The following is a 26,857-nucleotide window of genomic DNA, read 5'->3' as shown; positions in this document are numbered from 1 at the left end:
GAACCAAGAAGATGAATCCCTGCAGTCACGAAAGCTTTAAATCGAAATTTTATGATGTTTTATTTTTATTATTTTATTACTTCCCTTCTACGTGACTTTACCGAAAGAACCAAGAAGATGAATCCCTGCAGTCACGAAAGCTTTAAATCGAAAAGTCGAAGATACTTTCGTGGAGTAGGGGCGTGGCGCTCCAACCAAAGTTTCCGCTGTGGGTTATTTGCAAAAGATGAAAATAGCGCCGCTTGCTGAAGGGCGCCGAGAAAACGTGAAGATTTTTACCGACCCCCCCCCCCCCCCATTCGCCTCCTACCCCCACGACCTGGGAAAGAACGATGAAACTGCCCGAGGTGTTTGCGGCACTTGGGAGAGTTTATCGCCTTTTGCGCGCCGTGGCAGATCCGTAGGCGGCAGTGGGGGTCGGGAGGGCGGTGGGGCACCACGGTGGCTAGGAGATGTCAACTACCTCGCCTGGTATACAGGAGTTCATATTCTTGGTTCTTTCGGTAAAGTCACGTAAATAGAAAATACAAATAAAATTAAATAAAAATGAAACATATAAATTGAAAATAATAAAAGCAAAAAACCCACGACGTTTCGATCGCAACACAAGCGGTCTTCATCAGGCGGGCTTTTTGCTTTTATTATTTTCAATTTCTTTTTAATTACATTTTATTTTCTATCTACGTGACTTTACCGAAAGAACCAACAATATGAATTCCTGGTATACAGGAGGTCGTGGGTTCGATCCCGACCCTGACGCCTGCTGCTGTATATTTGGAGTTTGCCTGTCTCTGTCGCCGTGGTGGACGTGTAGATTTTTCTTCGGGTCCTCCGGTTTTTCTCGCGTCCTTTCAGGAAGTTTCCAGATCTGCCTCCGGATTAGATTGGTACCGGAAAAAAATCTTGACATTTTAAATGACCACGCTAATCGTCACGGTGTGCGCGCGCAGGAGGTGCTGGGCGAGGAGAGGATGACGGAGGTGATGAGGGAGCGGCCGCTGCGGGTCTACTGGGGCACGGCCACCACGGGGAAGCCGCACGTGGCCTACTTTGTGCCCATGTCCAAGATCGCCGACTTCCTCAAGGCCGGATGTGAGGTACGGCACAGTTTGGCGCCACCTATCGTAGAGTTCATTTGTGTCCCTACTGTTCTCTGCGGTGAGGACAATGTCTTAAAAACAATGGCGCTACGCCTCCTCGAAATAAAATTAACGCGAAACCACTTGCACGTTCAGCGGTGAATGGGACCCACCCTGCGAATGTCAGTCGTCTCGGAGCAGGAAAGGGTGAAGGTGCTATCAACCAATGAATGTGGGTACCCGTTTGCGACCCTGGTGCGGCCAGGTACGGGTAGGCCGTGAGTCACTGGTGAGTCACCGTTTGTCACTCATTTCCCAACGTCTTGTCTCTTCTCACAATTCAAGATCCTAGAATCAACCCACCCGCGCCTGCAACATGGCTTCATCCCAGAGGTCGCAATCGGGTACCCGTACCTGTACCCTACCCGATACCCAGCCAAATACGGGTAGCCGGGTATCGGGTAGGGTACGGGTACCCGTTTGCGACCCTGGTGCGGCCGGGTTCGGGTATGGGTAAGGAATCAAAACCCGTTTGCGACCTCTGCAGAGCACCCAGAGGAAAAAAAACCCACACGTGAGAGGGGGGCAACGCTCTATCCCCATGCAGGTGGAAACAGGTGCGGTCCACATTTTTAGCAGTACCCCATTCTCCTGGTAGAGCCAGAGTCCGGCTCCTCGACACCCACCAAACCTCGCTGCTGCGTCCACAGGGCTGAGTGATTTCGGGAAGCCACAAGCAGCGTGGTAGCCACCACTACCACCACCACCGCCACCACCACCACCGCCGCCGCTACCACCACCACCGCCGCCGCCACCCGCCGCCGCCGCCACCACCACCACCACCACCACGGGCTTCTGCGTCTTAACTAGAACCGTGGGATTCACTCAATCCTGGATCTCAAACCCAGGAGGTGAATTGGCCATTATGAACCCATCCATAGTGGGATTCACTCAATCCTGGATCTCAAACCCAGGAGGTGAATTGGCCATTATGAACCCATCCACAGTGGGATTCACTCAATCCTGGATCTCAAACCCAGGAGGTGAATTGGCCTTTATGAACCCATCCATAGTGGGATTCACTCAATCCTGGATCTCAAACCCAGGAGGTGAATTGGCCATTATGAACCCATCCACAGTGGGATTCACTCAATCCTGGCTCTCAAACCCAGGAGGTGAATTGGCCTTTATGAACCCATCCACAGTGGGATTCACTCCATCCTGGATCTCAAACCCAGGAGGTGAATTGGCCATTATGAACCCATCCATAGTGGGATTCACTCAATCCTGGATCTCAAACCCAGGAGGTGAATTGGCCATTATGAACCCATCCACAGTGGGATTCACTCAATCCTGGCTCTCAAACCCAGGAGGTGAATTGGCCTTTATGAACCCATCCACAGTGGGATTCACTCAATCCTGGATCTCAAACCCAGGAGGTGAATTGGCCATTATGAACCCATCCACAGTGGGATTCACTCAGCCCTGGTTGTCAAACCCAGGATAATAATAATGATGCTTTCGTTTTACGTAGTCATTCCTGCCAACAGCATCCCACAACGCCGTGCATGATTTATATACAAGGACTAATTCCCATATAAAGGGTTGGCTACGCACAGCACGAAAGAAGCTCAACACACACACCAAGCAAATGCAAACCCCTACTACTACCAAGCAAAATAAAAAAAATCAATAAACAAATTAAGAAATGGAACCTAAACTAAAAGCGTACAAACAACAAAAAATTCCTCTTGATATGCAAATTCCTTTGTCAAGGCGCTCTTCCCCCTCCAACCCAGCTTAAATATACGTTGCCAAGCCTGGTGGTGCTCATTCAGACGCTGTCTTTCCGACAGACCTGTTCTTCACCTGAGGACGGCTGCTTGCGTTGTGGCCGAAACGTCGTGAGAATTGTATTTTATTATGTTTTATTATTCTTTTTTTCGACTTCCATGGTGAATCTGATGGCTGGGTGTATGGAATTGATGTGGTCGAGAAATTGGTCTAGAGCAGGCCGGCCATGTGGCCAGATGACAAAAGTGTCATCTACGTACCTCTTCCATAGGGTCGGGCGTAGAGTGGCAGTCTGGATGGCGTCAGTCCCTTCTACGTGACTTTACCGAAAGAACCAAGAAGATGAATCCCTGCAGTCGCGAAAGCTTTAAATCGAAACAAAAAGTTATCGCAACAAAGGATGTCAATTGCTCTGAGCGAACCGCCCTGCGTTGACCTCATCGCCTGCTGCTGCTGCTGCTGCTGCTGTTGCTGCTGCTGTTGCTGCTGCTGCTGCTGTTGCTGCCGTTGGCGCCGCTTCCGTGCAGGTGACGGTGCTGTTTGCGGACCTGCACGCGTATCTGGACAACATGAAGGCCCCGTGGGAGCTGCTGGAACTGCGCACACGCTACTACGAGAGCGTCATCAAGGCCATGCTGCGCGGCATCGGCGTGCCCCTGGAGAGACTAACCTTCGTGCGGGGCACGGACTTCCAGCTCAGCCGGTCGGTGACCTCAACCAAAACTAAACTATACTCTTGGTTACATTTCGATTTCGGCTGTGTCGGGTGGTGGCGGGTTTTAACGACACGTTTATTTACGCGATCCTAACAAAAAAAAAACTCTTACGGGTGATGCGTGGTTGCGTGCGTGCGTGGTTGCGTGCGTGCGTGCGGGGTTGCATGGGTGCGTGTGTGGTTGCGTGCATACGTGTGTGGTTGCGTGCGTGCGTGTGTGGTTGCGTGCATGCGTGTGTGGTTGCGTGCGTGCGTGGTTGCGTGCGTGCGTGGTTGCGTGGTTGCGTGCGTGCGTGCGGGGTTGCATGGGTGCGTGTGTGGTTGCGTGCATGCGTGTGTGGTTGCGTGCATGCGTGTGTGGTTGCGTGCGTGCGTGTGTGGTTGCGTGCATGCGTGGGTGCGTGTGTGCGTGCGTGCGTGCATGGTTGCGTGGTTGCGTGCGCGCGCTCAGGGAGTACACTCTGGACGTGTACCGCCTCTCCTCCGTGGTGACGGAGCACGATGCCAAGAAGGCGGGTGCCGAAGTGGTGAAGCAGGTGGAGCATGCACTCCTCAGCGGGCTGCTGTACCCCGGCCTGCAGGTAGGTGGGGGTTTGATGCCTCCCTTGACGCTGTATATGTGGAGTTTTGCGGCGTCTCTTTCTTTCTCTCTCTGTGGTCGCGTGGAGTATTTTTGCCGGGTCCTCGTGGTTTTTCCCGTCACGTTGAGCTTCAACGTCGCCGCGCGTTTAGAGTATTTGGCTGCCGTGAATTTCGACGTGATGAAAAGCCACTTCGTTGAGCTATCATTTGTGTTCAGGTCGCTTCTGTAAAATAAAATAAAAATGTGTTTACTTTAGTTTTGCAATCCGAGTCTCGTCCCGACAGAGGACCAGAGGGTTACGTTGATGTGACGTTCGTTGAGCTGGAGCCATTTGTGTTCCCTGGCCAGGCTTTGGATGAAGAGTACCTGAAGGTGGACGCGCAGTTCGGAGGCGTCGACCAGAGGAAGATCTTCACGTTCGCCGAAAAGGTGGACAAGACTCCGCTGGCGTTTTTGTTTTTCTTCTCTTAGCGATTCGTTCGAATCGGTGATTGAGTGAGTACCGCGTTGTGGGGGAAGCCTTTGCGGTATGACACGAGTTCGACTCCTGGTTGTGGGCGAGGGTTGCTACTGGACACGTGTGAAAAAGAGCTTTATATTTCGATTTAAAGCTTTCGTGACTGCAGGGATTCATCTTCTTGGTTCTTTCGGTAAAGTCACGTAGAAGGGAAATAATAAAATAATAAATAAATAGAAAATACTACAAAAATAAAACATTATAAAATTATTGTGAGTATTATATTATTTTATTATGTTTTATTTTTTATTATTTTATTACTTCCCTTCTACGTGACTTTACCGAAAGAACCAAGAAGATCATCAGATTCCTCCACGATAAATAAAGATTCTGATTCTGACTCAGTCCGTTACCATCATGTTCTCCCCGTGGTCGTGTGGATTTTTCTCCGAATCCTCCGTTTTTTTTCTCTCCGCGTTTAGAATCAACGTCACGCGTTCACAGTATTTGTCTGCTATACATGTCCACGTGACAAGCCACTTACTCTTTTGGCTATCATTTATTGCCAGGTCACTTCTAAAAATTGCTACGTAGCTCAGTGGGCCTTACCTGATAAAATAAAGAAAATCATCCATCTCTCCAGAGTCGATCAAATGCGACCGTCTTCATGGGGAAGTCAACAGCAGTTTGCAGAGAATCGGCCCCACCATAGGAATGTAAAATTTCACCACTAGCTCAGTGCTGCAAACAGGACATGAGCACTAAGGACTCAATGTACAATCGAGCAGCAAATTACCTGGAGGCTTTTTATTTTTTTCGAGTTTAACTTTTATTCTGATCGCATTCCTAACTTCATGTAGACCCTATGCTACGTGAAGAGAGGGAGACATTTCTTACGTTTGTAGCTGCAGGGTAAACAGCTTACAGCTTGGGAGCAGGCGGGAAAAAGGGGGTCGTGATGGGTCTCCAGGATGGTGGATATGGTTGGTAACTTCGAGGAGGAGGGCTCGAAATGCTTTCACTGCTATCATCAACGCTGCTGATACCGCTATTAAAGACGACGACGACGGCGACGACGATAATTGACGACAATTTCTCGTAACTTTTTTCCAGTACCTCCCGGCGCTGGGTTACGCGAAACGAACCCATCTCATGAATCCCATGGTTCCTGGACTGACCGGCGGCAAGATGAGCTCCTCAGAAGAGGTAACCACCAGGGCCTGGCGGTTCTCCCCTCCGGCACATCCGCGACACCTCGCGGGGAGGGCAAGAGTGGGCGCGGGCGGGGGGGCGAGAGTTAGGGGGGGGGGGGAGAGTTAGAGGGGGGGGGAGAGTTGGGGGGGGGGGGGAGAGTTAGGGGGGGGGGAGAGTTGGGGGGGGGGGAGAGTTAGGGGGGGGGAGAGTTAGGGGGGGGGGAGAGTTAGGGGGGGGGAGAGTTGGGGGGGGGGGAGAGTTAGGGGGGGGCGAGAGTTAGGGGGGGGGGCGAGAGTTAGGGGGGGGGCGAGAGTTAGGGGGGGGGGCGAGAGTTAGGGGGGGGGCGAGAGTTAGGGGGGGGGGGAGAGTTAGGGGGGGGGGGAGAGTTGGGGGGTGGGGAGAGTTGGGGGGGGGGGCGAGAGTTAGAGGGTGGGGAGAGTTAGGGGGGGGAGAGTTAGGGGGGGGGGGCGAGAGTTAGGGGGTGGGGAGAGTTGGGGGGTGGGGAGAGTTGGGGGGGGGAGAGTTAGGGGGGGGGGGAGAGTTAGGGGGGGAGAGTTAGGGGGGGGGGGCGAGAGTTAGGGGGGGGGGGAGAGTTGGGGGGTGGGGAGAGTTAGGGGGGGGGGGAGAGTTAGGCACGGCGTGGGACACGTCGGCTGTCGTCACGTTGCAACAGAAATCCTTCTTTTTTAGACGCTTTGTATTAACGCCACTCTGTCTGTTGTTGTCGTCGTTGTTGTTGTTGTTGTTGTATCTTCAAATCTTGCGACTCCATTTTAACCCACTTCCCAATGTGGTATCGACTGCAAACTTGGTATACTTATGTCATACTCATGACAATACTACATTCTATCATAAAAAATTTTTTTACATTATTTTTTGTATGTTATGTTTCGGCTGGGGTCTAATTGTCCACGGTCAACTGACGTTGCCTGTAATTGGCCACGGTCCCTTACGCTATGGCAAGCTTCGGGGCCACTTCCTGGAGTCGTGGAGTTCTTCCATTACTCGTACATTTCATAAAAGCGTGTTTTTTTAAAGTTTTTTTTTAATATAACTTTATTTTTTTGCATGTACAGGCAGTTCCCCCCCCCCTCCCCCCCCCTGTGACAACGTCTTCCTGGAAATACATGTGGTCGTTATCGGACCCTGTTCCTTTTATCGGCCGTATTTGACGGGATTTTTTTAAAAGATAAACCTCCACAAAAACACTCCGGAGGAATAAACGCTCCGCGCCAAGTCACATGGGTGGATGCGTCGTGAATCAACTTTCTGCGTGTCGTAAATCGATCCATGGTGGCGTTGTATATCAACGTGTTGTACGTGGATCGTAGTATATCGGACCGTTGTCGTAAAGCGGAGACCGCCTGTTTGTATCCCCCCCCCCTTCTCGTTTCGTTTGTTTCCCATGCGCTCGCTAATCCGTAAAAGGCGTCTGTTTGTGCACGCACGTTGAACTTCTTTCGCACCGTACGTAGCCAACCGTGCTAATGGGATTTTTTTTTTATTTGCCATCACCCCAGAGGTCGCAAACGGGTTTTGATTCCTTACCCGTACCCGGCCGCACCAGGGTCGCAAACGGGTACCCGTACCCGGCCGGGTACGGATAGCCGGGTATCGGGTAGGGTACGGGTATCGGGTACCCGGTTGCGACCTCTGCCCCACCCACCCCCCCCTGGCTAAACACAACTTGAGGGTTGGGCATAGCGTTGAGAGGGGAGGCACAAGTGTGAAATCAGCTGACGTGGAAACATACGTGTGTGTGTGTGTAGGTGCTCGCTAAGTGCACTTGCCCCAACAGTCTGTTAAGGCTACACGGTGGGGACGTTTGTGTTTTTTTGTGCACGTGTGCGGAGCACATGGAGCAACGATTCGTGCGCTGCAACTAGAAACCTGGCAACCCGAGTTCGATTCCCGCACGCAACCAATAGCAGTGGCGAATATTTGAACCGGTCCTGGGCCCTCCCCTAGGTCGACTCGGCCTCAAATGAGTACCCCGGTGCGATGTGTAAACATCGCCAGTTGGGAAAAAACGAAGGTGGAACGGGCGTGGTGTCCGGCCACCCATCCCGCTCGTGTTGCCGTGCCGGCCTTCATAGGTGCTGCTCAATAACAGCACTTGCCCCAACAGTCTGTTAAGGCTATACAGGGAATCTTCGTCTTTGCATCCCGGAATGGCAGACGCACTTAATTTCTCTGTGTTAAAGAGCAAAAGTTCTGGGTGGCGCATCTTGCAATCCAGAGAATGCGTGCAGTCTTCTGGAAGAAGCATTGTAATCAGAACCAGCTCCCGTACGGTGCTCGCTAACAGCACTTTGCCGCAGCAATCTGTTAAGGCTATACGGGGGGATATTTGTGTTTGTGACCTGGTTTGTTAAACCTCTTCTTGCTTCTTTCGGTAAAGTCACGTAGAAGGGAAATAATAAAATAATACAAAATTTTACATAATAAAATAATTCTCACGACGCTTCGGCCACAACGCAAGCAGCCGTCCTCAGGTGAAGAACAGGTCTGTCGGAAAGACAGCGTCTGAATGGGCACCACCAGGCTTGGCAGCGTATATTTAAGCTGGGGTGGAGGGGGAAGAGCGCCTTGACAACGGAATTTGCTTTCCGACAGATCTGTTCTTCACCTGAGGACGGCTGATTGCGTTGTGGCCGAAACGTCGTGAGAATTATTTTATTATGTTTAATTTTTATTATTTTATTATTTCCCTATTACGTGACTTTACCGAAAGAACCAAGAAGATGAATCCCTGCAGTCACGAAAGCTTTAAATCGAAATGTTTTGTTAAACTTTAAGAACTGCTGGATACGTCTCATGATCCCTCCCCAGGCATCTCTGCCTGGGCCCCTTCCTTCCCCCTATTCCAGGTTTCTAAACCTGCTGCTGCTGCTTCTTCAATCCCCGTGCTTTTAGACCCCATCCATTGCTTCCTTTGTGAGTCGATGGGTGAGTGGGTGGACGTTTTAGTGAATGGGTGAGTGGGTCGATGAATGGGTGAGTGGGTGGGCGTATTAGTGAATGGGTGGATGGCTGAATGGGTGAGTGGGTGGATGAATGGGTGAGTGGGTGGACGTGTTAGTGAATGGGTTGGTGGATTAATGGGTGGGTGGATGAATGGGTGAGTGGGTGAGTGGATGAATGGGTGAGTGGATGAATGGGTGAGTGGATGAATGGGTGAGTGGGTGAGTGGATGAAAGGGTGAGTGGGTGAGTGACCATGTGGGTGATGGGTGAGTGAATGAGAGGGTGAGTAAGTGGGCGAGAGAGTGAGTGGGTGAAATAGTGAGTGGATGAGATGGTGAGTGGGTGGGTGAAGAGTGCATGGGTGGGTGAGAGTGAGTGGGTGAGTTGATAAGTGTGTGAGTGAGTGGGTGAGTAAGTGGGTGAGTGAGTGAATAATCGGGAGAGTACGGTGCATACTGTATATGTAGGAGTGTGTGTGTGTGTACCGTGCCGTTCTGCCAGTGTGACATCTACAAAATAGAACACAGGCATTGTTCTCGCGAGGTCTATTGAGCCAATGTCCTCTGTGTAACGAGGTTAAGATCCCACTGAGATCGAACATGTCGCCTTGCAGATGGTTTGTGGGTGGGGGGTGGGTGGGTTGTGGGTGGGTGGGTTGTGAGTGGGTTTGGGTGGGTGGGTTGTGGGTGGGTGGGTTGTGTGTGGTTGCATTTTGAGTGGGTTTGGGTGGTTGGGTTGTGGGTGGGTTGTGTGTGGGTTGTGGGTGGGTGGGTTGTGTTGTGGTTGCGAATGTGAGTGGATTTGGGTGGATGTTTGTGGGTGGGTTGTGAGTGGGTTGTGGGTGGGTGGGTTTGGGTGGGTGGGTTGTGGGTAGGTGGATTGTGTGTGGGTGCGTTGTGAGTGGGTTTGGGTGGGTGGGTTGTGGGTAGGTGGATTGTGTGTGGGTGCGTTGTGAGTGGGTTTGGGTGGGTGGGTTGTGGGTAGGTGGATTGTGTGTAGGTGCGTTGTGAGTGGGTTTGGGTGGTTGGGTTGTGGGTAGGTTGTGGGTGGGTGGATTGTGAGTAAGTTTGCGTGGGTGGTGGGTTTGGGTGGGTGGGTGACTTGTGGGTGGGGTGGGGTGGGTGAGTTGTGGCCGGCTTTTGCTGGCTGGTTACTTTAACCAGAAACGTGTCACGAGAGAGATGGAATGCAACCGCCCTGCATTGTGCGTTGCGAGTCCAGGGGGCGTGCTCCAACGATCGTTACACCGCTCTGGCTCTGACGGTGTAACGAGAAGAAATTCTCTGAACTGCCCCACAGCGACGAGCAGAAAATGCAATTTCACCAAACTCATTTAAAAACTGATCTGTTGGAATGTGCAGGAACCGGAGGCTTGGCTGCAATGAAGTGAACCACAAATGAATGGTTGAGACGTCTGCATTTAATGTATACAATGCGCGCGCGTGCGCGTGTGCGTGCGTGTGTGTGCGCACGTAGCAGTGCTCGCTAACATCGCTTGCCGCGAAAGTACGTTGAGGCTATAAGGGGTATCTTTGTCTTTGCATGCAGCAAGTCAGCGTGCTGCACTACAAAACCAGCGAACCCAGTCAGATTCCTGCTCACGGCAAACATCTGGTCCTGGGCCTTCCCTAGGTCAACTCGGCCTCAAATGAGTACCTGCTGCGATGTGTAAACATCGCCACTGGGGAGGCAAATGCGGTTGTGCGTGGTGCTGGCCACCCACCCACATGCGTACCTTTCAGGCCTTCATAGGTGCTACGCGTTAACAGCACTTGCCCCAACAGTCTGTTAAGGCTATACGGGGGATCTTTGTCTTTTTGTATATAGCCACGAAACAATGTAAAGCTCATCTTCTTGGTTCTTTCGGTAAAGTCACGTAGAAGGAAAGTAATAAAATAATAAAAATAAAACATAATAAAATGAAATAATTCTCACGACGTTTCGGCTACAACGCAAGCAGCCGTCTTCAGGTGAAGAATGAGACACTACCAAGCTAGGAGCTTATATATAAACTGGGTTGGAGGTGGAAGAGCGCCTTAACAAGTGTCTCATTCTTCACCTGAAGACGGCTGCTTGCGTTGTAGCCGAAACGTCGTGAGAATTATTTCATTTTATTATGTTTTATTTTTATTATTTTATTACTTCCCTTCTACGTGACTTTACCGAAAGAACCAAGAAGATGAATCCCTGCAGTCACGAAAGCTTTAAATCGAAATGTAAAGCTCGCTCGCTCGCTCGCTCGGTGCTCTTAAGAATTCTTGCGGAACTATCCAGGAAGATGAATCTTTACGTGTGACTGTCTCGTCTGTACTGTCGGTCTCGTTGCGTGCTGTCTAACGTGTCGCGCTCACAATGATCATTTCATTTTATACGGCGTCCTTCACGCTAATAGCGTCCTGTGTAAGGGCTGTACATTAACCCTTCGCGAGGACCAAATCCTGCGCGTCTCATTTGTACCGTGTCTTGTTTGCACTCTGATTGATGCGTCATGTCTCTCTCGTGCACTGTGCGTCTCGTTTGTTTCGTCTCATGCGCATCATTAGCAAACAAGTTGCACATCGTGTGGTGTAATTAACGGGCGGCGGAGAACGGACCGCTCCGTCTTATTGCGCGCGGGGTGGAGCGGTGTATGTCAGCTGTGTGTGTCAGCTGTGTGTGTCAGCTGTGTGTGTCAGCTGTGTGCGTCAGTGGTGTGTGTCAGCGGTGTGTGTCAGCTGTGTGTGTCAGTGGTGTGTGTCAGCGGTGTGTGTCAGCGGTGTGCGTCAGTGGTGTGCGTCAGCTTTGTGTGTCAGCTGTGTGTGTCAGCGGTGTGTCAGCTGTGTGTGTCAGCGGTGTGTGTCAGCGGTGTGTGTCAGCGGTGTGTGTCAGCTGTGTGTGTCAGCGGTGTGTGTCAGCGGTGTGTGTCAGCTGTGTGTGTCAGCTGTGTGTGTCAGCGGTGTGTGTCAGCTGTGTGTGTCAGCGGTGTGTGTCAGCTGTGTGTCAGCTGTGTATTTCAGCGGTGTGTGTCAGCTGTGTGTGTCAGCTGTGTGTGTCAGCGGTGTGTGTCAGCTGTGTGTGTCAGCGGTGTGTGTCAGCGGTGTGTGTCAGCGGTGTGTGTCAGCGGTGTGTGTCAGCGGTGTGTGTCAGCTGTGTGTGTCAGCTGTGTGTGTCAGCTGTGTGTGTCAGCTGTGTGTGTCAGCTGTGTGTGTCAGCTGTGTGTGTCAGCTGTGTGTGTCAGCTGTGTGTGTCAGCTGTGTGTGTCAGCGGTGTGTGTCAGCGGTGTGTGTCAGCTGTGTGTGTCAGCTGTGTGTGTCAGCTGTGTGTGTCAGCTGTGTGTGTCAGCTGTGTGTGTCAGCTGTGTGTGTCAGCTGTGTGTGTCAGCTGTGTGTGTCAGCTGTGTGTGTCAGCTGTGTCTCGCGTACTGCGCCGTGAAAACCACCCAGTCGCCCGAGTTCGATTCAGAGGTCGCAAACGGGTTTTGATTCCTTACCCGTACCCGTACCCGACCGCACCAGGGTCACGAACGGGTACCCATACCTGTACCCGATACCCGGCTGCCCGTACCCGGCCGGGTATCGGGTAGGGTACAGGTACGGGTACCCGTACGGGTAGGGTACGGGTATCGGGTACCTGATTGCGACCTCTGGGATGAAGCCATGTTGCAGGCGCGGGTGGGTTGATTCTAGGAACTTGAATTGTGAGAAGAGACAAGACGTTGGGAAATGAGTGACACACGGTGACTCACCAGTGACTCACGGCCTACCCGTACCCGGCCGCACCAGGGTCGCAAACGGGTACCAGCTCAGTGGGACTCGCCTGTAAAAATAAAAAATAAAAGTTTAGTTTAGTCTTCCACCTGCGCGTGCGTCCTCCCATCGGTGACTCATTACAAAACAAAAGCTTCAATTTCGATTGAAAGCTTTCGTGACTGCAGGGATTCATCTTCTTGGTTCTTTCGGTAAAGTCACGTAGAAGGGAAATAATAAAATAATAAAAATAAAACATTATAAAATAATTATCACGACGTTTCGGCCACAACGCAAGCAGCCGTCCTCAGGTGAAGAACAGGTCTGTCGAGAAGTCAGCGTCTGAATGAAATACCACCAGGCTTGGCAGCTTCAATCTTGATTAGAAGCTTTCGTGACTGCAGGAATCCATACTACCAGTTGTCTTCAGCAGTTCTCTTGCTGTGTTTGTCTCACCGGACGACGATTGCTCGTGTTGCGATCGAAACGTCGTGATCTGTTATTTTTTCCATCTACGTGACTTTACCGAAAGAACGAATAGCTACGACTTGCAGCCCTCTTCGTCAATCCACTGCTGGATGAAGGCCTCCCCGCGCTGTGCTGACCGCGGCGGTTGTTTAACCTGTGCTTCTCCACGGCGGTGGTTGGCGTGGGCTGGGGGAATCGAAGCGGCCGAGGGCTAGGACCGGTTCCGAACATCACTTGCCGCTGACGTTGGCCATGGCCGGGAATCGAACCAGAGGTCGCAATCGGGTACCCGATACCCGTACCTACGAACTCCTGTGCACCAGGCGAGGTAGTTAACATCTCCTAGCCACCGTGATGGTGATGTGAGAGAGACACGCAAACTCCAAATATACAGCAGCAGGCGTCAGGGTTAGTATGGAATCCACTACCTCCTGTGCACCAGGCGAGGTAGTTAACATCTCTCCACCAAGGTGCCCTTTGATTGTTGACAAACGTGAGTTGGGCTCGGGTCGGACGCGTCCCCAGAAGGGACGATGGCCGATGGTCAAGACTAATGAAGGAGTGGCAGCTAAAGAATGGAACGCGTCCGAGAGGACATCTATTGAAGAGATGGAGCAATAGAATCAATTTTTAAAAACGGCATATTTACCCAGTTCAGGCTTCCACAGATTTTATTTTTATCAGATCTCACTGCCGCCACTTAGGCGCATTTTTCCATCCGGTCGGTGACCTTGGCGCGGTGACCTTTGACCTCCGCGCGCCCCAATTAATCCTCGAGCCAAAGCGCGTCCATCTCGCACCCTCTCCCGCCCCCCTCCCCTGCCGATTCCTGCTCGTGTCCCCTAACACCGGTGACGATTGGTAAACGCGCGAGTGAGCGGGTGAGCGAGCGAGTTAATGAGCGGATGGTTGAGCAAGTGAGTGAGTAGATGAGCGAGTGAGTAGCTGGGAGAGTGAGTTTATGAGTGAATGGTTGAGCAAATGAGTATGTGGGTGAGTGAGTTAATGAGTGGATGGTTGAGCAAGTGAGTAGGTGGGTGAGTGAGTTAATGAGTGAATTGTTGAGCAAGTGAGTAGGTGGGTGAGTGAGTTTGAGTGAATGCTTGGGGGAGTGTGTGAGCAAGTGAGTGAGTTATTGATTGGATGATTGAGTGGGTGGGTCGGTAAGTAAGTGAGTTAATGAGTGAATGGTTGAGCAAGTGAGTAGGTGGTGGGTGAGTGAGTTAATGAGTGAATGGTTGAGCAAGTGAGTAGGTGGGTGAGTGTGTTAATGAGTGAATGGTTGAGCAAGTGAGTAGGTGGGTGAGCGAGTGAGTGAGTTATTGATTGGATGATTGAGTGGGTGGTTCGGTAAGTAAGTGAGTTAATGAGTGAATGGTTGAGCAAGCGAGTAGGTGGGTGAGTGAGTTAATGAGTGAATGGTTGAGCAAGTGAGTAGGTGGGTGAGTGTGTTAATAAGTGAATGGTTGAGCAAGTGAGTAGGTGGGTGAGCGAGTGAGTGAGTTATTGATTGGATGATTGAGTGGGTGGTTCGGTAAGTAAGTGAGTTAATGAGTGAATGGTTGAGCAAGCGAGTAGGTGGGTGAGTGAGTTAATGAGTGAATGATTGAGCGAGCGAGCGAACGAGCGAGCGAGTGAGTGACCTGCAGTGTGGCTGTTGTTGAATGCCACGCTGTCCGGCAGGACTCCAAGATCGACCTGCTCGACTCTGCGGCGGACGTCAAGAAGAAGCTGAAAAGGGCGTTCTGCGAGCCGGGCAACGTGGAGAACAACGGCCTCCTCGCCTTCGTCAAACACGTCATCTTCCCGCTCCACGGAGGTACGGCTTGCCGGGCTCGTCACCGGGGACGTGGCGGCGGTGGTGACTTCGCGTGGAGTTGCTGCTGTCTGTGTATGCGGGTGTAGGTCCTATTACGTGTGCGCGTTTGTTTGTTTAGTGGGGAGCGGTGGTGTAGCGGTCAGCGCTGCGCTGCGCTATGAACTCCGGCGACCCGGGTTCGATTCCCGCTCACGGCCAAAAACACCAGTGATGATTATCTGAACCGGTCCTGGGCCTCCCCTAGGTCGGCTCAGCCTCAAATGAGTACCTGGTGCGGTGTGTAAGCATCGCCACTGGGGAGACAAAGGCGGTCGGGCGTGGTGCTGGCCACCCACCCCCCTCATGTGCCGTACCGGTCTTCATAGGCGCTGTTCGCAAACAGAATTTGATGTCGGTGGTGGCGGCACAGGTCAACTCATCCTCAAATAAGTACCCGCTGCGATGCATCGTAAACATCGCCGCTGGGGAGACACAGTCGGGGAGACCTACTGGACATCCGGGAAAATAGCTTCATAGCTCTTTGGATTCCTCGGGTACGAATACACGTTCTGGGTCCCGTTTGAACGTCGGTGGGTGTTTGTTCAGGTTAACGACGCCGCGTAAAACTGTCGCCACCGCAGAGTTCATCATCGCGAGAGACGAAAAGTTTGGTGGGACGAAGGCTTACAAGGTCTTCGCCGACCTGGAACAGGACTTCAAGGACGAGGTGAGAGCGTCGGAGTTAAAGCCCCGGCGACGCGCATAGTTAAACGAGCCTCCGTTTAGTCTTCGACGGGATTGGGCTGCGCGGAGAACGTGTGCACGGGAACACACAGACCCACGCGGGAAACCGCTTGCATAGCGGATTGCCGCAGAGACTTGCACAGAGGCCTTGATGGAGCAGCGTTTGCGACTTGCTGAGCCGCCCATCCTGAAGTAGCTCATCGGATTCCTGCTACAGTCTTAAATGAAGATTCTGATGTACACCCATAGACATACATAGAGACCCAGCGACTTCCGAAACAACTCGCTTGCATAGAGACCCACAGACTGATGGTGATGAAGGTGGTGGTGATGGTGGTGATGATGGTGGTGATGATGATAATATAACAGTGGTGATGGTGCTGATAATGATTTTGTTGATGCTGCTGATGATGATGAGAGAGTGGTGTTGACGATGATGACGATGATGACGACGATGATGATGATAACGACGATGACGATGATGACGACGATGACGATGATGACGATGATGACGATGACGACGACGATGACGACGATGATGACGATGACGACGATGACGACGATGATGACGATGATGACGATGATGACGACGACGATGACGATGATGACGATGATGACGATGACGATGATGACGATGATGACGATGATGACGATGATGGGCTTAGTCGACCACGCAAACCAGCATTAGAACCCGTGACCTTCCCCGTGGCAGATCACACGCACATCCTGACCAAATCTCCGCTACTTGGGGCCACACTTTCTCATTTGGCGAGAGTGAAAAATGCACGAGGACGCACACAAACAAACAAAAGACAAAGATCACCCGTATAGCCTCAACAGACTGTAGGGGCAAGTGCTGTTAACGAGCACCTATGAAGGCCGGCACGGCACACGAGGGGGTGGGTGGCCAACACCACACCCGGCCGCCTTTGTCTCCCCAGGGACGACGTTTACACATCGCACCAGGTATTCATTTGAGGCTGAATCGACCTAGGGGAGTCCCAGGACCGGTTCAGATAATCGTCACTGGTGTTGGCCGTGAGCGGGAATCGAACCCGGGTCGCCAGATTTGTAGCGCAGCGTAGCGCTAACCGCTGCACTACCGCTCCCCAAACAAACACACGCGCACACACACACCGCACACACACGCACACACGCGTGCACACACACACACGCACACACGCGCACGCACGTAATAGAATAAGTTATTCATCCTTAACATTTTGCCATAAACAGCAACGCACGCACGCAACAGCGGGCGCGGGGTAGTAATTCACTTGCGCGGGAAAACGTAACGCAGTGTGTAACTCATTCAGGATAGAGCTGTTCCCCCTTGCCCTCCCGAGCGTTAAATTATTTTCTTGAAAACGAATTCAAATGTTGCGCGACTCCCCCCCCCATACTGTTCAATGACCGCGCGGCAACGGTCGCGGCATCGCTAGAGGCGCAGCCCCTGCAACTGCTGGCTCGTCCCGCTGCTGCCAGAAGGGCCTCCTCGGCCAGGGCTGAGCCACCGAGCGCGCAACTCCAAGAGGGTTTGTACGTACGCAACGTTGAACTTGATAATTGTTTTTTTACCCTTCTATCTGACACCTTTTTTAAATCCTTTATATTAAGTTCACTTGCTTGCTTACGACCGTGCAAATTTTTCGGTCGTTTTTTAACCCACTTCCCGTGATCCAATCGAGCTGACATTTTGCACACAGACTCGTTGTGCGTGACAATTAATTTTCGTGAAAAAAAACATTCAAAAATTTTACATTGTTTAGGGAAATTTTTTTTAATATTTAATTACCAATTGCTTAATGCTGGCAGACAATCATCTGACCCATAGATGGCAGCCATCTCAAGCCAGAGGACGAGAGGACTCTAGCCGCCACGCATATAAAGGATTTATAGTGAAAAACTTTGTTTTTACGGGTTTACATAGACCACAATACCTGCAGTCATAATGCAAACAAAAAAACAGAACTCTGATAATGTATGTGCACTGTCCTTGAAGTTGATTGGTCCACACCCGAGACAGCTTTCCTTAGAGCCTAGTCTCACATGGGTTGGACCAGATGACGCCAAAAGGCGCACAACTCATTAGGAAAGCTGTCTCGGGTGTGGACCAATCAACTTCAACGACAGTGCATACATTATCAGAGTTATGTTTTTTGTTTGCATTATGACCGCAGGTATTGTGGTCTATGTAAACATGACTCCTTGTAAAAAAGGTGTCAGTTTTGTTGCCAGATGGAAGGGTAAAAAAACAATTATCATGTTTTTACTGGCAAATGGGGTTCCGAATGGTGTAAACGTTGAACTTTTTCCGTGCCGTGCGTAGCCAACGAGAGGCGCTGGGGAAGGATGAAAAATTCAACGCAGAAAGGGGCGGTAGGAAATTGCTGACGGCAGAACAAGAGGCGTGCATTTTCGCGACGTCTCTCCGCCAATTTTTCCCGGGTGTCAGGAGCTCCGTTGGGCAGTGAGTGGTTGGTGTGGGTGGGGGTGGGGGGGGTGACACCTTGACGTCGCCCATGTGACTTCCACCCCCGCAGCACATCCACCCGGCAGACCTGAAGCAATCGGTGGAGAAGTCGCTCAACGTTTTGCTCGACCCCATCCGGAGCGAGTTCCAGAGCCCGGAACTCCAGAAGCTGATAAGCGACGCCTATCCCTCAGCTGCCAAGCAGAGTGAGCGCCTTCCATCACGTGACCGTCGCCCCTCCCCTCCCTCCCTCCCCTCCCTCCCTCCTCCACTCCCCCCTCCCCTCCCTCCCCCTCCACCACTCCCCCCCTCCCCTCCTCCCCCTCCACCCCACATCCCCCTCCCCTCCCTCCCTCCTCCACTCTCCCCTCCCCTCCCTCCACCACTCCCCCCTCCCTTCCCTCCACTCCCCCCTCCCCTCCCCTCCCTCCCTCCTCCACTCCCCCCTCCCCTCCTCACCCTCCTCCCCTCCCCTTCCCTCCCCTCCCTCCTCCACTCCCCCCTCCCCTCCTCCCCCTCCACCCCACACCCCCCTCCCCTCCCCTCCCTCCTCCACTCCCCCTGCCTCTCCTCCCCCTCCACCCCACACCCCCCTCCCCTCCCCTCCCTCCACCACTCCCCCCACCCCTCCTCCCCCTCCACCCCACACCCTCCTCCCCTTCCCTCCCCTCCCTCCACCACTCCCCCCGCCCCTCCTCCCCCTCCACCCCACACCCCCCTCCCCTCCCCTCCCTCCTCTCCTCCCCCTCCACCCCACACCCTCCTCCCCTTCCCTCCCCTCCCTCCTCCACTCCCCCCTCCCCTCCTCCCCCTCCACCCCACACCCCCCTCCCCTCCCTCCACCACTCCCCCCACCCCTCCTCCCCCTCCACCCCACACCCCCCTCTCCTCCACTCCCCCCGCCTCTCCTCCCCCTCCACCCCACACCCCCTTCCCCTCCCCTCCCTCCTCTCCTCCCCCTCCACCCCACACCCCCCTCCTCATCCCCTCTCTCCTCCACTGCTGCTGCTCTCATCGTCACTGTCACGCCGAGTCTCAATAACTCGTTATCAGGAGGGTCTTGACTAATCCCATATCTGCATTTTCCATAAATATGCTAAATTCCTCTGTTGATACGCAAATTCCTTTGTCAAGGCGCCCCTTCCCCCCCTCCAACCCAGCTTAAATATACGCTGCCAAGCCTAGTGGTGTTCATTCAGACGCTGTCTTTCCGACAGACCTGTTCTTCACCTGAGGGACGGCTGCTTGCGTTGTGGCCGAAACGTCGTGAGAATTGTATTTTATTATGTTTTATTTTTATTATTTTATTATTTCCCTTCTACGTGACTTTACCGAAATAACCAAGAAGATGAATCCCTGCAGTCACGAAAGTTTTAAATCGAAACTATTGTATTATTTACATAATAATTATTTACAATAGTTTACACGACACCACCACCACTGCATTACCACCACCACACCACCACCACTGCACTACCACCACCACACCACCACCACTGCACTACCACCACCACACCACCACCACTGCACTACCGCCACCACCACTGCACTACCCGCCACCACCACTGCACTACCACCACACCACCACCACACCACTGCACTACCGCCACCACCACTGCACTACCACCACCACACCACCACCACTGCACTACCGCCACCACACCACCACCACTGCACTACCACCACCACCAACACTACACTACCACCACCACATCACCACCACTGCACTACCGCCACCACCACTGCACTACCGCCACCACACCACCACCACTGCACTACCACACCACCACTTCTACACTACCACCACCACATCACCACCACTGCACTACCGCCACCACCACTGCACTACCACCACCACACCACCACCACTGCGCTACCGCCACCACACCACCACCACTGCGCTACCGCCACCACACCACCACCACGGCACTACCACCACACCACCACCACTGCACTACCACCACACCACCACCACTGCACTACCACACCACCACTGCACTACCACCACCACCACTGCACTACCACCACCACACCGCCACCACTGCACTACCACCACCACACCGCCACCACTGCACTACCGCCACCACATCACCACCACACCACTGCACTACCGCCACCACCGCCCTGCCGCTAACGCAGACTCGCCGTTACCGCAGAAGGGAAGGCGGCGGTGGCGGCGGCGTCTGACGAGGAGATCTCGCCGCGGCGGCTCGACATCCGCGTCGGGAAGATCATCTCGGCGGAGAAGGTGAGCGGATCCCGTCGCTCGTTCAGCCGGGACAGCCTCGCCGGGCGCCTCTCACGATCCCTCGCTCAGGAGGGGTGCTGCCAGCTCCTCGCAGTTAGGGTGGCGGGGGGTGGTGGTGGGGGGTGGTGGTGGTGGGGGGTGTGGTGGTGGGGGGTGTGGTGGTGGTGAGCGGTGGTGGTGGGGGGTGTGGTGGTGGTGGGCGGTGGTGGTGGTGGGCGGTGGTGGTGGTGGTGAGCGGTGGTGGTGGGGGGTGTGGTGGTGGGGGGCGGTGGTGGTGGTGGTGGTGGGGGGTGTGGTGGTGGGGGGCGGTGGTGGTGGTGGTGAGCGGTGGTGGTGGGGGGTGCGGTGGTGGTGGTGGTGGTGGTGAGCGGTGGTGGTGGGGGGTGTGGTGGTGGGGGGCGTTGGTGGTGGTGGTGGTGGGGGGTGTGGTGGTGGTGAGCGGTGGTGGTGGGGGGTGTGGTGGTGGGGGGCGGTGGTGGTGATGGGGGGGGGGGTGGTGGGGGGCGGTGGTGGTGGTGGGGGGGGGGGTGGTGGTGGTAAGGGGTGGTGGTGGTGGTGGTGAGCGGTGGTGGTGAGGGGTGGTGGGGGGCGGTGGTGGTGGTGGGTGGGGGTTGTGGTGGTGAGCGGTGGTGGTGGTGGTGAGTGGTGGTGGTGGTGAGTGGTGGTGTTGGGGGGCGGTGGTGGTGGGGGGTGTGGTGGTGTGGGGCGGTGGTGGTGGTGGTGATGGGGGGGGGGGGGTGCGGAGCGCGATGATTGCTGCGTACAACTCTTGATCAGCATCGGGGTGAGAACTCGGTGAGACCCAGGGGTAAGGAGGTCTCTCATTTGCGCGAGAGTGAGCGTGGGGGCATCGGGCTGCCGCCAGTCAGATCGGTGGGGGGGGGGGGGAGGGCGACGATTGCTGCTGTCTGTACGATCGTGGTCGAGGCGATTATTTTTGCGGCGACGCTGGCGCGTGGCGGGGTTTTCAACGCCCGCCGTTACTGTTCCTGCGAACGTCAGCAATATGATGAGTTGGCGGAGGGAGGGAAGGGGGGGAGGCGGGGGTATGGAAGGGGAGGGGTGGGAGGGAGGTGTGAGCTGGGGGGGGACAGGACACAACGTGTGTCCGTCCAGCTGCCGTACAAGTTCACGCATCGGAATGTCCATCCAAGTCTGTGCCCGTGCGTCTGTGTGTGTGCGTCCTTGAACGCCCTTCCAGCGTGGTCCATCTCACCGACCGCGTGTCTGTCCGTGCGTCGGAGCGTCCATACAATCGTCCCGTCCGTGCGTCTTGTCTGAACGTGCGTGTCCGTGGTGCAGCTGTACCGTAGCGTTCAGCGAGCCGCGGCTACGAACCCCCGGCCACCAACGCCGGCGGGCGATTATCTGAACCGTGTCCTGGGCCCTCCCCTAGGTCGACTCGGCCTCAAATGAGTACCTGGTGCGACGTGTAACGAATAAAACATAGTCATTCTGGAGACAAAGGCGGCCGGGCGTGGTGTTAGCCACGCCGCCCTCCCGTGTACGCCGTCCTGTCCTTCACAGGTTCCGCTCGCTAACGGCACTTGCACCAACAGTCTGGTTAAGGCGACGTGGGGCATCTTTTATCTTTTTAGATCCTTTATATTAAGTTCGCTTGCTTGCTTACGACCGTGCAAATCTTTCGGTCGTTTTTTAACCCACTTCCCGTGATGCAATCGAGCTGACATTTTGCACACAGACTCGTTGTTAATTAATGTTGCACAGAGGCCTTATTTATGATTAACATTATTTTATTATTTATAATAATAAAATAATGACAATTAATGTTCGTGAAAAAAAATTCCCAAAATTTTACACTGTTTAGGGAAAACAAATTAAATATTTAATTACCAATTGCTTAATACTGGCAGACAATCATCTGACCCATAGGTGGCAGCCATCTCAAGCCAGAGGACGAGAGGACTCTAGCCGCCACGCATATAAAGGATTTAGAGTGAAAAACTTTGTTTTTACTTGTTTCCTTCCTTCTGTGGGCAGCACCCGGATTCGGAGGAGCTGTTTGTGGAGCGCGTGTCCCTGGGCGAGGGCGGGGAGCGTGTGGTGGTGAGCGGCCTGGCCGGGGCGGTCCCGCTTGCTTCGTTGCCCGGCCGCCTGGTCGTGCTGCTTTGCAACACCAAGGTGGCGCGCGTGCGGGGCGTCGAGTCCCACGCCATGCTGCTCTGCGCGTCCTGCTCGCCGTACGTACAGCGCACAGGCAACACGTGGGGGGGAGGGGGGAAAACCTGGACTATCATAATGCTTCATTCTAGATTTGAAGCTTTCGTGACTGCAAGGATTCGTATTGTTAGGTTTTTTCGGTAAAGTCGCGTAGATAAAAAATTTAAATTAATAAAATAAAAATAAAAATCACGACGTTTCGGAGGCAACACAAGCTTCCGTCTTCAGGTGGAACCGTCACAGCACGACAGCTGTATCAAGTGAGAGAAATTAAAATTAATAAAAGTAAAATAAAAATAAAATAAAAAATCACGACGTTTCGGAGGCAACACAAGCTTCCGTCTTCAGGTGGAACCGTCACAGCAAAATTACTGTATCAAGTAAAGAGAAGTCCCAAGAGACCCGGCCTTGTATATATATACTGGTTTACTTGATACAGCAATCATGCTGTGACGGTTCCACCTGAAGACGGAAGCTTGTGTTGCCTCCGAAACGTCGTGATTTTTATTTTTTATTTTATTTTTATTTTACTTTTATTCATTTAAATCTTTTACCTACGTGACTTTACCGAAAAAACATAAGAATATCATAATGCTCATGAGCAGCAGGGCCATGCCGCCCCCCGTTCACCACGCGATGTGAACACAAATCACTCCGACATTTCACGGAAATATCGGTCTTCTTAGGAACTGCAACGCCGTCGTATTTAAGTACGTACTTGCGTGCGCGTGCGTGTGTGTACGTGCGTGCATTTGGGCATGCGTGTGTGTGCACTTGTGCGTGTGTGTGCACTTGTGCGTGTGTGCACCTGTGTGTGTGTGCGCGCTTGTGCGTGTGTGCACGTGCGTGTGTGTGTGCGTGTGTGCGCTTGTGCGTGTGTGTACGTGCGTGTGTGTGTGTGTCCACTTGTGCGTGTGTGCACTTGTGCGTGTGTGCACGTGTGCGCTTGTGTGTGTGTGCGCTTGTGCGTGTGTGTGTGCGCTTGTGTGTGTGCACGTGCGTGTGTTTGCGTGCGTGTGTGCGCTTGTGCGTGTGTGCGCTTGTGCAAGAGTGTGCGCGTGCGTGTGTGTGTGCACGTGTGTGTGTGCACGTGCGTGTGTGTGCACGTGCGTGTGCGTGTATGTGTGCGTGTTGTAGGGAGGGGGGGACGCGCAAGTTGGAGCTCCTGGAGCCCCCCGAGGGCTCGGCTCCAGGAGACCTCGTCCAAGTCGCCGGCTACGAGGCTGTGTCCCCCTGCTCGGAGCTCAAGCCCAAGAAGAAAGTCTTCGAGAAAATCCAGGTGTCGCAATCGCGTCCTGTCTCTCTCTCTATCTATCACCCTCTCCTCCTACCAATACCCCTTCATGCACCGGCACATTCGAGCCAGCGTGGCGCTGGCACGGTACGCGTGGTATTTCCCACTGCCTCTTTGCCGAACCGAACCAGAACCGAGCCGTTGCTACGCTGCTTGCCTCGAAAGAAGACATTTGAATCTGGCTTGGGGCCAAGCAGGGCCAGGGGCAACAGGGTGACCAGATGTTTGCGTGTCTCTCTCTCTCCCTTATCATCATCACGGTGGCTCGGAGATGTTAACTACCTCGCCTGGGATGCGGGAGGTCGTGGGTTCGATCCCGACCCTGACGCCTGTTGCTGTATATTTGGAGTTTGCGTGTCTCTCTCTCATCATCATCACGGTGGCTAGGAGATGTTAAGTACCTCGCCTGGTACACAGGAGGTCGTGGGTTCGATCCCGATCCTGACGCCTGCTGCTGTATATTTGGAGTTTGCATGTCTCTCTCTCTCATCATCATCACGGTGGCTAGGAGATGTTAACTACCTCGCCTGGGATGCAGGAGGTCGTGGGTTCGATCCCAACCGTGACGCCTGCTGCTGTATATTTGGAGTTTACACGTCACCGTGGCCACGTGGATTTTTGTCTTGGTCTTCCGTTTTTTTTCCCATCTACATTTAGAAAGGTGCAATTAGATTGTTTGGCTGCTATAAATTGAATTTACACGCGATGATAAGCCACTTGGTTTAACTATAATACTGGTAGGAACCTCCTGATTACACCAGCCCACAGGGGATTATTGTGTCCGTTCGTCCGTCGTGCAGGGAAGGGCTGGGTGGGGAGGGAGGGGCTGGGTGGGGAGGGGAGGGTGGGGAGGGGCTGGATGGGGAGGGTGGGGCTGGGTGGGGGGTGGGAGGTGTGGGGCTGGGTGGGGAGGGTGGGGAGGGGCTGGGTGGGGAGGGTGGGGAGGGGCTGGGTGGGGAGGATGGGACTGGGTGGGGGGTGGAAGGGGTGGGGCTGGGTGGGGAGGGGCTGGTCACCCCGTGGTGCCCTTATAAAACTCAACGTTTAACCTACTCACGCCGGCTTGTGCCCACCCTCACAGTCGGGCATATTTGCGGAATACACCACGCCGCCGTTGACCCTGCCCATTGACCGAGCAACTCAACGTTCCTACCAGCTCCCTCCGCAGGAATGTGTTTTGTGAAAGCCAGGTCACTTGTGAAAAAGAGCCAAATATCTCAGTGGGCCCTTACCTGATAAAAAAAAAATGTTTTAAGTTTTATTTGATAACGCTATCATCTTGTTTTTCCCCCGGCTCCCCCCGCGCGTCCATCCAAGGTCGACTTCCGAACCTCGGAGGGGCGCGTCGCACAGTGGAAGGGCCACGACCTCGCGACAAAGCTGGGCCCCGTGACCTGCGCAACGCTCGCCAACGCCCTCATCGGCTGAGGGCAGAGGCCGCACGCACGGTCCACGGTCGGGGCGGTGATGGGAGATCAATCCCGGTGGCTCACATGGAAGGGGGAGGGGGAGTTCATCTTCTTGGTTCTTTCGGTAAAGTCACGTAGAATGGCGCCCTTCCCCCCTCCATCCCAGCTTAAATAGTCGCTCCAAGCCTGGAGTGTGTCATTCAGACACTGTCTTCTCGACAGACCTGTTCTTCGCCTGAGGACGGCTGCTTGCGTTGTGGCCGAAACGTCGTGAGAATTATTTTATTATGCTTTATTATTTCATTATTTCCATTCTACGTGACTTTACCGAAAGAACCAAGAAGATGAATCCCTGCAGTCACGAAAGCTTTAAATCGGAGGGGGAGTGGTTGCCCCCCAACACATGGTGGTGGTCGATTGGTCAGTTGAAATAAATAAACAATAACCCGCTGCTGACTTCATTGCAACAGAGTGTCACAATTAAAACGTTCCGTCAGGCAAAGAGCCAATCGCGTGCAGTTTCCAAACATCACATGGGCTCCATCGGCCAATGGGATGCGTCGTAGCTGAACGGCCATTTAATATTATTGGTTTTTATGCCATTGGGCCAAAAATGTCTTGTTGACGGTACCATCCAGGGTGGCAAAGGCTAACAATTATTCTCAGAGAGGGTTTTGTCCCTAGGTCATAGATGTGTATGATAGCAAGGCCACAGTGGTAGTCATGAGAGAGAGAAACGTTACCGTTGTGCAATGTTTTGGGGCCATCCATAAATGACGTCACGCACCTAGGGGGGGGGGGTGGTGGTTCAGACATTTGTGACGATGTGTGACGAGGGGGGGGGGAGGGGTTTGAGAAGTGTGACGTCACATCAAAATGCGCAATTTTAAATAAATATAGAATTGTTACAACACTAATTGTTATAACAACACTCCTACAACATCAGAGTGCAGCGCCAGATTAAATACGCACTACAATGACAACAGTTTAAAGCGATTTGAAGCATGTTTTATTTTCAAAATGGAAATATGGTTGGGGGGGGGGGGCAGAGCTTTGCGACGTCATATTTGAGGGGGGTCTGACTTTTTGTGACGCCGTGTGACGAGGGGGTGGGTGGGGGGGGTCAAAAATCGTCCAAAATCGCGTGACGTCATTTATGGTCTGCCCCTTCATAGAGTGTATGTATTTAGAAGGGGGGGAAAACATTATCTGATATGAAACATCTCTGGAATATTTAAGATGATTTGCGTCTATAAAACAGACGGAGTGTAACGTGAAGCTTTCTGTCCATGGTGGGAATTTCGTAGTTATTTTACACCCCAGATGGTACCGATCAAATCTAACTTTAACCATGGATTATGTAATGCATTGGTGAATTGAACCGGACAGTGAGACAAATCTTGGCACTTGTTCATGAACTGAAATTAGCATTTCAGAGCATAATGAGAAAACCGCGTGGTTGTAACGCTGAAGTTAATGTGGAATAATATCAAATAAATATGAATTGCATACCCTTTTAAATCGCTCTCTGGATTAGTTTGCACTTAACTCTGTGAAGCTGTTTATATAAAAAAAAAATTAGTTTTGCAACATCACCATTCGTAACGGAGAGGTGGCCAAGGAATTGGAGCGCGTAGATTAAAAACTCATTTCTTTAGAACTGCTTTCTGAGTTTAATTATCCTTTGCCCCACACCTGCAATTAGCACACTTGGCTACGTACGCTGTGA

General features: G+C 53.0%; 1 protein-coding gene across 2 annotated transcripts in view; it reads left to right on the top strand.

Moving 5' to 3' along the window:
* YARS1 (tyrosyl-tRNA synthetase 1) overlaps positions 1–26,649 on the top strand; it is a 40,025-nt gene extending 13,376 nt beyond the window's left edge. For both annotated transcript variants that reach the window (XM_078618426.1, XM_078618427.1), the window contains 12 exons: positions 951–1,097; positions 3,401–3,576; positions 4,040–4,169; positions 4,520–4,600; positions 5,742–5,834; positions 14,665–14,800; positions 15,421–15,506; positions 18,067–18,202; positions 20,153–20,244; positions 22,246–22,445; positions 23,563–23,704; positions 25,037–26,649. In XM_078618426.1, the coding sequence (XP_078474552.1) occupies positions 951–1,097; positions 3,401–3,576; positions 4,040–4,169; positions 4,520–4,600; positions 5,742–5,834; positions 14,665–14,800; positions 15,421–15,506; positions 18,067–18,202; positions 20,153–20,244; positions 22,246–22,445; positions 23,563–23,704; positions 25,037–25,147 (1,530 nt within the window). In that variant the 3' untranslated portion in view covers positions 25,148–26,649. The remainder of the gene's footprint in view (positions 1–950; positions 1,098–3,400; positions 3,577–4,039; positions 4,170–4,519; positions 4,601–5,741; positions 5,835–14,664; positions 14,801–15,420; positions 15,507–18,066; positions 18,203–20,152; positions 20,245–22,245; positions 22,446–23,562; positions 23,705–25,036) is intronic.
* The last annotated feature ends 208 nt before the right edge of the window (positions 26,650–26,857 follow it).

Source organism: Lampetra planeri, chromosome 57 (genome assembly GCF_965212315.1).
Source record: "Lampetra planeri chromosome 57, kcLamPlan1.2.h2, whole genome shotgun sequence".
NCBI lineage: Eukaryota > Metazoa > Chordata > Hyperoartia > Petromyzontiformes > Petromyzontidae > Lampetra > Lampetra planeri.
This window is presented reverse-complemented; position numbering and strand designations above follow the sequence as displayed.